Raw genomic sequence first — 10,040 nt, 5'->3', positions numbered from 1 at the left:
ATTTGTAGCCCATGTATCATAGCTTCGTACTCAGCTTCATTGTTCGAAGTATTAAAATCGAATTTTAAAGCGAATTTTACCTTGTCTCCTTCTGGACTGGATAGCGCAATTCCGACCCCGGACCCTTTTTCGTTGACTGCTCCGTCTACATACATGTCCCAAATCGGGAACTCAACTGGCCTGTGACGACCCGACTTTTCGGACCGTCTTACTTATCTTACTTTTTAAAACTTAAGAAAATTTGAGGTAAATTTTTTTTAAAAAAACATAACTTAAAATATAAAGTTTGAAAACTCGTAACCTAAAAATAAATTTTCATTTAAACTTGATGAACGAAAACAACCAAAAAGTCGAAGTTGCATAATGGAAATTTAAAACCAACAAAATACCATCGTAAAATAAATACCATAAATAAAGTCGTAACCTTTAACGAAATTGAAAAACATAACTTAAACCATGAACAATAAAACCTTGGGTTTGGATTATTGAAAAACTGAAAGCAAAGCGGAAGTCTTTTATTTTCGAAAACGGCAACCATAACCCAACCCTCTCGCTATCGCCGCCGCTGATCCACCCTCCTCACTTGTTCATATGTTGTTTACCTACAACACGGACGTAAATACATAGAGTGAGCTAACGCTCAGCGAGAATAACTATAACTCACAAAACATAAGCCATAAAACAAAAATGCATGAACCGGTTATTAGTACTTTAAATTTTAACCGTGACATTAGATACCCTATTAAAAGTCTATCGTATTTTAGTTCGGGGGTCCCCTAGAGTAGCCGTACCGATTTCAGTGTACACTTTGGTAACGAACCATGGGGCTGCGACCTCCCATAGTACGCCCCATCACATACATAAACATATGAGGAACTCTCTATGTGAGCCCGTAGTTCGGCTCGAGAAATTCCTCTAGGTACCTCCGTAATTCGAGGCGGTACGACTCTCTTGCTTACTTAACTTATTAATCGTGTTTATTACGTTAAAAGCATGAGCGACATAAGATAAAAACATACATGATAACATAGCTAGAAACATAAGACGTGTTATAGATATTTTAATACACAGCATAAGATAATAACATAAACTCACATATCGTCATATCATATCATAACAAGCACATTCCGAACAAACACGCACACACAAAAATTAACACAATACATAAATACTTCATATCACATAATACGTATTATATATATATATTTTTTTAACTAATCCGTGTTGCAGTGAGATTATTCTCACCTGGATATCGGAATTACGATCGAAGACCGTCGAAGGAAAATGATGCTCTTAATGACTCGGAACCTAAACGGAAAAGGTTGACTATTACTTATCAGGTAAGAAAAGGATTTAATACATGACTTAGTTTCTGGAAATTTTCAGAAACGAGATCCGACGTGAAATTACTAAAATACCCTTGGCTATTAGGGTTTCGGAGAAAACTGAAACTCTGGAACAATTTTTGTAAAAAATCAAGTGCGTATAAAATATAATTTTGAGCACTTTTTGTAAAGGCATCACGGCCAAAATAATTTTTTAACTATTTATTAAAAATAGAAGAATTGCTAAAACTAACTTTAAAATTTTTGTCAAAAATTGTCTGCTTACTGTTTTGAAAATAATCAGAAAATATTTTGTATTTGATAAAAATATTTTTCAATTAAAGGGTTAGATAGAAGACATTTAAACCTAACTTTTCCAAAAAGAATCAACGCAAAACCAAATTTGTTGAATCCACGGTAAGCGTTTAAAGTCTGAAAATCGAGAATAGATCTCAGGTCTGTGCACTGATTTGAAAATAATCGGAAAATATTCTGTATTTGATAAAAATATATTTCGATTGCAGATTTAGATAGAAGACACTTAAAACTAACGTTTCCAAAAAGAATCAACGCAAAAACAATTGTTTTGAGACCAGCACAAGCGTTTTAAGAAATCGTTTTCAAGAAATCCGAACCAGATAGAAAAGGAAGCATACCTAAAAAGAGCTGCGAATTTCTAAACCAAGAGAGGGATGAGGGAGATAGAGCAGAGAAAAGAGCGTTAAAAGAAGAGGAGAGGATGTTTAAATAGGATTAAATAAACCCTAAAAGCCCAAACCTAAAAGCCCAAACCCTAATCCTACTTATTTTCTTAATATATTAATTATTATTATTATTATTATTATAATAATAGGCATACACACGCTGGATTGTACCTATATTATATATATTATATAAGATATCCTAATATGTATATATTACTTACGTATATATATATTATTATAGATATATATTATAATAGATATATATATATTAGGGTATGAATAATGTTATATATATATATATATATATATATATATATATATATATATATATTACTTACGTACCTAACCTTTACTTTATAACTATATATATATTTGTATAACAATATATGTAAAGTTATACACACATGATTTATTTATAATATGTATAATTTATATATATATATATCTCTATTTTATAATCAAAAGAGTATATTAATTAAAAAAAATACCCTAAAGCATACATAAAAGAAAAACTTCAAAAACTACCACATAAACAAAATCATTCACTATTACTTTAAAAAAAATAACATCACTCGAACACCAAAAATTTTAGCTTTTTAATTAAGCTAAAAATTTGGGATTTCACATGGCCTGTATGTGAACTCTGCAATGAAGTCAGCGACTGCCTGCCCTTTAATTGCTGGTCGGGGGCTGAAGTGTATGTCATATTGTGTCAACTCAATTGACCATTTCAATAGCCTTCCGGACACGTCAGGCTTTTGCAGCACCTGGCGCAGTGGGAAATTGGTGAGGACCGTAATCGGATGTGCGAGGAAGTAGTGTTTTAGCTTCCGAGAAGCAGTGATGAGGGCGAAAGCTAGCTTTTCGAGTTCCGGGTATCTTCCTTCCGCCTCGTTAAGGCGCCGCGAAGTATAATAAACCGGGACCTGGTGTTTTCCCTCATTCTTGATCAGCGCTGAACTTACTGCATGTTCCGAGACGGCTAGGTAGATCTCCAGGGGTTCTCCTTCCTGCACTTTCCTTAAAGTCGGAGGCCATGCCAAGTGTTCCTTTAGAGATTCGAAGCTCTCGTCGCACTGCTTGGTCCATTCAAATTCCTTGGAGCCTCTGAGTATATTGAAGAAATGAATGCTTCGGTCGGTAGACCGAGAGATAAAGCGACTTAATGCAGCTATGCATCCTGTCAGTTTTTGCACTTCTTTGATGTTTCGTGGTGGTCTCATGTTCCATAGGGCTGTGATCTTTTCTGGATTCACTTCAATGCCTCGTTCATGAACGATGAAACCTAAGAATTTACCTGCAGAGACACCAAACGTACATTTTAGAGGGTTTAGTTTCATGCGATATTGCCTTAAAAGTTCGAATGATCTTCTAAGATCATTCGTATGTTCAACTATTTTTCGGCTTTTAACTAACAAGTCATCGATGTATGCTTCCATCGTAATCCCGAGTAATTCGGCGAACATTCGATTTACTAATCTTTGATATGTTGCTCCAGCATTTTTTAACCCGAAAGGCATTACCGTGTAACAGTATAGCCCCCGATCAGTTATGAATGCCGTATGGTCCTGGTCGGGACCATACATAGGGATTTGATTGTAGCCAGAGTAGGCATCCATAAAACTTAGGATTTCATGGCCTGCCGTGGCGTCTACCAACTGATCTATTCTCGGCATAGGAAAACTATCCTTAGGGCAAGCCTTGTTCAGATCTGTAAAATCCACACAAGTTCTCCATTTCCCGTTAGGTTTCTTGACCAGGACGGGGTTGGCTACCCATTTAGGATATTTAGTTTCTTTTATTGATCCGTTAGAAATCAGTTTGTCTACTTCTTCTTTTAGAGCAGTATACCTTTCGGAGTTTAAAGCCCTTCTCTTTTGTCTGATAGGTTTTTCTTTAGGATCTATATTTAACCTATGACATGCTATTTGAGGATCTATCCCCGTCATGTCGGACTGTGACCAGGCAAATATATCTAAGCTATTAGATAGGAGAGTAATTAAGTTACTTTTGGTACATGATTCAAGATATTTTCCAATCTTGAGCTTCTTCTCAGGTTGCTTTGGGTCTGGGGCGACTTCCTCGACTTCGTCTCCTGGGCCAATTTCTTCTCGGCTCGGGAGGCGTGGGTCAAAATCTGAGTCGATCATCATAACCTTGTGGACATCTTTGTCCTGACTCTCTTTGAGATAATTCGCATAGCAGCTCCTTGCGATAGCCTGAGTTCCGACTACTTCACCTACCCCGTGCTCGGTAGGGAACTTCATCTTCAAATATTCCACCGACGCGACGGCCCCGAGGGACTGCAAGGTCGGCCTGCCAATGATCGCATTGAACGAAGATTTTCCGGGGACCACTATCCACGTTGTGTTGGTGGTTTTACTCCTCGGGTTCTCTCCCACAGTTATTGGGAGTGAGACTAATCCCTTGGGCTGGATTGAATCTCCTGTGAAGCCATAGAGATTTTCAGGGGAAGGAGCCAACGCGTCTTGCTTAAGACCCATCTTATTGAACGTGTCTTCATAGAGCACGTCAACAGCACTTCCAGTGTCCACCAAAATTCGGTGTACATTCCTGTTGCCGATTAGAGCCGAAATGACCAATGGATCGTTGTGAGGATACATCACCCACCGAGCATCTTCTGCTGTAAAGGTCATAGGCTCCGAGCTAGCTTTGGCTATCTTGTTAGGCCTCTGCTCGGTTGTAAACAAGATCTGCCGGGGTCCTGCGTAGGCTTCCCTTACATAGCTTTTTTGAGCGCTCCTTAAAGTTCCTCCCACATGTGGTCCTCCGACTATGAGTGAGATTTCGGCATACGCCTCACCTTTCTGTTCCTCTTGTTCCCCTTGCTCGGCCTTGAATTTCTTCAATGCTCCTCTTCGGATTAGAGCTTCTATGGCTTCTTTGAGGTTGAAACAGTCGGCAGTGCGGTGACCGATGTCCGCGTGGAAAGCGCAATATTTTGTTTTATCTCTCCTTGAGATATCTTTCTTGATCGGCCTTGGCTTAGGGAAATCTTCCTTGTCCTGTGTAAGACTAAATATCTCCTCTATCGGGGCATTGAGCTTATGATATTTATCGAACTTACTGGAAAAAGGTTTCAGAGGTCCTGCTCCCGACCGGCTCTTCTTCGGTGGGCGGTTGTCCTCAGAATGTCGTTCCCTATGCTCTTCTCGGTAGCTCTTCGGCGGCTTTGCTTTTCTTGCCGCCAGCCTTGCTTCCTCCGCGTTGATATATTTCTGAGCTCTCTTCAGGAAATCGTTGTAATCCCTTGGACTAGTCTTCTGAAGTGACCACCAGAATTCTGATTCTGTTCGGACGCCGGAGGAGATCCCGAAGAGCTTAAAGTCTTCGTTCAGATCGTCAACTTGAAGAGCTTGCTCCGAATAGCGATTAATAAAATCTTTTAGAGACTCGTCATGGGCTTGTCTTACCGCCAGCAGTCTTTCTTTGGGAGTTTTCCCTGAGCTGGAGCCGACAAACTGTTCCATGAATTTACTAGATAGCTGTTTCCAGGATCCTATGGAGTTTGGCTTTAATTTTCTGTACCATTTTTTGGCTGAGCCAGTCAGAGTGATAGAGAAAGCTCTGCACATAACTTCTGGTCCGGCTCCTTGCAGCAACATCCAAGAGGAAAAGGTGTCTATATGGTCTCCCGGGTCGGTCTTTCCATCGTATACTGGGATGCTTGGCATCCTAAAACGATCAGGCAACGGGTGTTCTAACACGCGGGCCGTGAAAGGGGAGATAGCTTCTCCGACTTTCGGAACAAACTCCTTCTGACCTAAGGCTACCTCTTCGATCCGACGTTTCAATCTTCTAAGATTTGTTTTGTTGGTGCTTGCACTGTCTTCGGTCTCCGAGCTTTCTAAGCTGTGCCTGAAAGTGCTTGAATGTCCTTTGTCCATGCTGGGCTGGTACCGATCAGGAATCTTTTCCTGACTGTACTGCTCCTTCTCGGACTCAGAATCATCTTCCATCCTCTCATACCGATCTCTAGCATGTTTCCGAGGTTTCTTAACCTGCGGATCTTGCCCGATGGGTTCTTTCCCTGATCGGTGCGAGGGCTCTTCATCTGGGATCACTATGGCGCTTCGCAGTGTGACCCTTTTTGCCTACAGCCTTCTCTTCAAATCCCTGTTATTTGCCTCTAAGACCGAGAGACGCTCTTGCATCTGTCTGAATTGTTCTTCGAGGCTGGGTTCCGGAAGGAGTTCAGCTATTTCTTCCGAGGTGAGAGGCAGGGTGCGGTTATGGTGCTCTATCTCCGTCTCCTGGTTAGAGACAGCGTTCACGGGTGCGGACGAACTAGCCATATTCTTCAGCTGGTCTCCCTCCTTCTAGCGCCAACTGTTGACCTGTAAAATTAGTACAACAATATCTCACGAAAATACACAGACTCCGAGTACGAGGGCTCCGAGTACAGAGGTGATTTAGGCAAGACTTTCTCTTTATACAGACGAATCTAATACAAGAGAGCAGTGTTTTCTAGAGATTTCAAGTGAAAGAAAGTGTGTAAAAAGTCCGTGCTTCGTTCTGTGCCGCTGCTTCTATTTATACTCGTCTGGTCGTGTCTTTGACGGTTATTCTGAAGAACGTGGGGTGATCAATCCCACGTTTTGGACGGTTTTGGGTAACTGCCCCACGCTGAGGTGGACGGTTAATACTCTTCGTATGGTTCCTGAACCGTCAAGGTGTGCGTTTTAGAGTTTGAAACATGTTTTCTATTGATTTTGACTAGTCTTTGACCCACGTTCTTCTCTTCTCTTCGAAGTTCTGATCGGTGGGTTTCGTTCTTAACTTATGAACGGTTCGTTCCTTTTCAATGGATGGCCCTTAGGTTTACTTAACCCGAGCTCGGTGCTGGATTCTTTTCTCTGCTCGGGATTCCGACTATTCTTCTCGGAGTCCGACTAATTTATCCCGTAACAATATATATATTTATATTGAATTTAGGTTAGTGGCTAGAATCAACCTGATATATATATTTTGGTATATATATTTATTGTTTCTAGAGATTGAAACCTAAAAAATTAAGGTGGTCAAAATATTCTACAATATGGCAGCAAAAAAAAAAAAAAAGGATCTGAACACGAACATATAGACAATCTAGTATGAGACCATCTGATATCAAAATAGAATAAATTTCTCATAATCTCTAATATTTCGTTCGGTATAATTGATATCAAGTTGTTTGCTTTACAACTTACAGCTTTTACTCAACATTGAATAATCCTATTCCTAAAATAAAAATAAAAATAAAAACAAAAACATTGAATAGTCACAAGATTACCTCATCACTTACCTCACCTAAGCAGCCAATGTGGGAAACTGAATTTAGTGAATACAATTGTGATCACGGTTGCTTATTTTTTTTGGTATTGGAAAAATGGGGAGATGTAACTCCTAACATGATTTGCAACTTGTTGAGCTAAAGAATCTTTCCGTTGTGATCAAATCTCACAAGATATCTGGTTCGATAATTCAAAATATTACCGATTTTATTTCAGGCAAGATTTGCTACAAATATCTTCTATATATGCGCTTTGTTAGGGAACCCTAAACAAGTTAGGTTGTTAAAGCAAAAAAGTTAAAAAAAAAAAAAATTTAATTTACGCTTGATTTCGGATCAACACAAAGAGCGTCACATGGACAGATCCAGGGCCAGCCCCTATGGTCCCACGTTAGCTAAAAGTGGTAGTTTTCCAGGATTCGTCGTCCTTGCCCTTATTGGAAAAGGATTTCCGACCCTAATCACCTGAAATAAGAAGAAGAAAAGAAGCTAAGGGGATTCTCATATCTTGCCACGTCACCTAAAAACGTGAAAACAAAGTTATTTGGGCGTCGCTTTATTCCCTAAGCTAGCATGTATACCTACTTCTAAATCATGTTTCGTAGTAGTAGATACCACAAAGAATGATTGTCAACAGCGGAGTTGAATGAAATAAATAACTACAAAGTAATTTCCATCTTGATAGATATTAAATGGATCCTAATGTAACAAATTAGTAGTGCATATATAGAGTATAAAACTAGATTGAAAAAATATAGAGTATAAAACTAAAACATATGAACCGAGAGATTTTTAGTGTCAATTCTTCACTGGAGTCAATTGACATTATGAATGAATATTGGAAAGAGTTTGCAAACTTTTGAGTCCAATGATTCAATCTTAAGCTTTGTTAGTATGAGTCAATAAGGTCTCACCAACTAGCTAAATAAAATATAATTTGTTGAATTAGCTAAAATTGGAATAAGATTGGAATGTTGAATGAAGTTCATTTGGGAAATTAAACTAGAAAAGTCACTTAACGTAAAAACTATTCACAAAAAGTACTTTATAGTCAAAATATGTTTTTGAGGTTTATCATATGATACTAAATGAAATAAAAATCATAGATTATATAAGGGATATGACCATGGTTTTAATATGGGAATATGGCAAATTTAATCTTTGATTTTACACATGTAGCCTTTCTATTGGTCTTGGACATATTAAGTATGATTAATTACATGTAAAATTATGATTGATTGTTAACAACATCACAAAGATTCACCTAGGTCGCATATACTTATGTGGCAAGAGGGATTTTGGTCAACGTATGGTTAAGACACATATCATGTTATTGAATTATCTGAAGTGATGAATATTTTGACTTATTTATTTTATGTGATTAAGCATTATTGGTTGAAATCCATTCACAATGATTGATTCCTTTAGTCATGTGACTTGAATGGGAGAATGATATCTTCAGAATTGATGATGTGGTGACTTTGAATCCAAGAATTAGGGGCTTGAAGACACATAAACACGTTTTGGAATAGATAGCCTTCCATAGGCCACAGCCATAAAGACACCAATAAACTTCATTTGTTTTTTTTTTTTTTGTAATATTTTTAATCACTTGATTCACTTGTGCCCCCACATAATTCATAAGACTTTTTTTTCTTTGAGCACAGTTGCATAGTTTTTTTGTAGTTGCTCGTGCACATCAAGTAAAAGCCAAGATCAAGACGTAAGATGGTGTTTCCAGAATCCATAAGCTTCTAAAAGTTCAAGCATTTTTCAAGAGGTTAGTTATTCTTTACATGTTATCATGCTCGTTATGTATGTTTCATAAAATTGTTTTTGAAATAATTTTTTTTTTGAATTCCTCCATAACATGTTATTTAAAAAGTTATCTCAAACTCTAAATCTCATTTTCAACACAATTGGATAATGGGTAATCTCAAATAATAAGCCCTAAACAAGACTTGGTCCGACTTAATTTTCCATTTCGGTTTTGTGTTGGAATTCATTTCTCGTTTTAGTGAGCTAGGCTTGCGACCTAATGAAGTTATGTAAAAATAAGTTTTGAATAAAATTTCCAGAGAAATTTAACACAATAAATATTGGTACTTAATCTAACCTCGACTAAAATCTGATACAAGGTCGACGATGGAGATCTCTTGATATACATGGAATATATATTGTTCAACTTAATTATTTAATCCATTTAGATAATTATGTGAAACACCCTTCATGGATAACATTGTAGATTGACTCGAGACGGGTTTAAAATTACCGTATTACCGATCATGTCATTTTGTCCTCACTCTTAATTGTTTATGAATATAAAAGATATCTTTGCAAGTTATAGCTATTAAATTGGAATATCTTATATTGCGACCCTTGTCGCTATACACAAGGACTTGTTTATTTATTCACAAACATATCAGCCAAGCATAAAGTGATATTTACACATAAATCCCATATATGATTTTTAATATGACTAGAATAATACTCCTAATTACTAAAGGTATTATCTTTCCAATTTCACTGGACAAGTCAATGAATATAACCATTCTCATTAAATATCGTGCTCTCCTCAGAGTTAAGGTAATCATATATTTACCTCATGTGTGATACACAAAAAAATTACTGATTAAACGATCTTTGTAAATTCGTTATCTTATAACAAGGTCATTTTTGCAGAGTCAAAACTTCCATTTTGCCGCCCAATTCTGTTCC

The 10,040-nt window shown here is 37.6% G+C and overlaps 1 protein-coding gene across 1 annotated transcript; it reads right to left on the bottom strand.

Annotated features, from left to right (window-relative positions):
• Positions 1 to 2,543: 2,543 nt before the first annotated feature.
• Positions 2,544 to 4,686, bottom strand: LOC149397676 (uncharacterized). Its single transcript, XM_089614310.1, has 2 exons — positions 4,292 to 4,686; positions 2,544 to 2,550 (listed from the first exon to the last, which is right to left on the bottom strand). The coding sequence occupies exons 1-2, from the start codon at positions 4,684 to 4,686 to the stop codon at positions 2,544 to 2,546; spliced, it is 402 nt and encodes a 133-aa protein (XP_089470436.1).
• Between the last annotated feature and the right edge of the window lie 5,354 nt (positions 4,687 to 10,040).

This window comes from Urtica dioica, chromosome 5, assembly GCF_054948205.1.
Source record: "Urtica dioica subsp. dioica isolate 48M chromosome 5, U.dioica_male_clone48M_v1_H2, whole genome shotgun sequence".
NCBI classification, from domain to species: Eukaryota; Viridiplantae; Streptophyta; class Magnoliopsida; order Rosales; family Urticaceae; genus Urtica; species Urtica dioica.
This window is presented reverse-complemented; position numbering and strand designations above follow the sequence as displayed.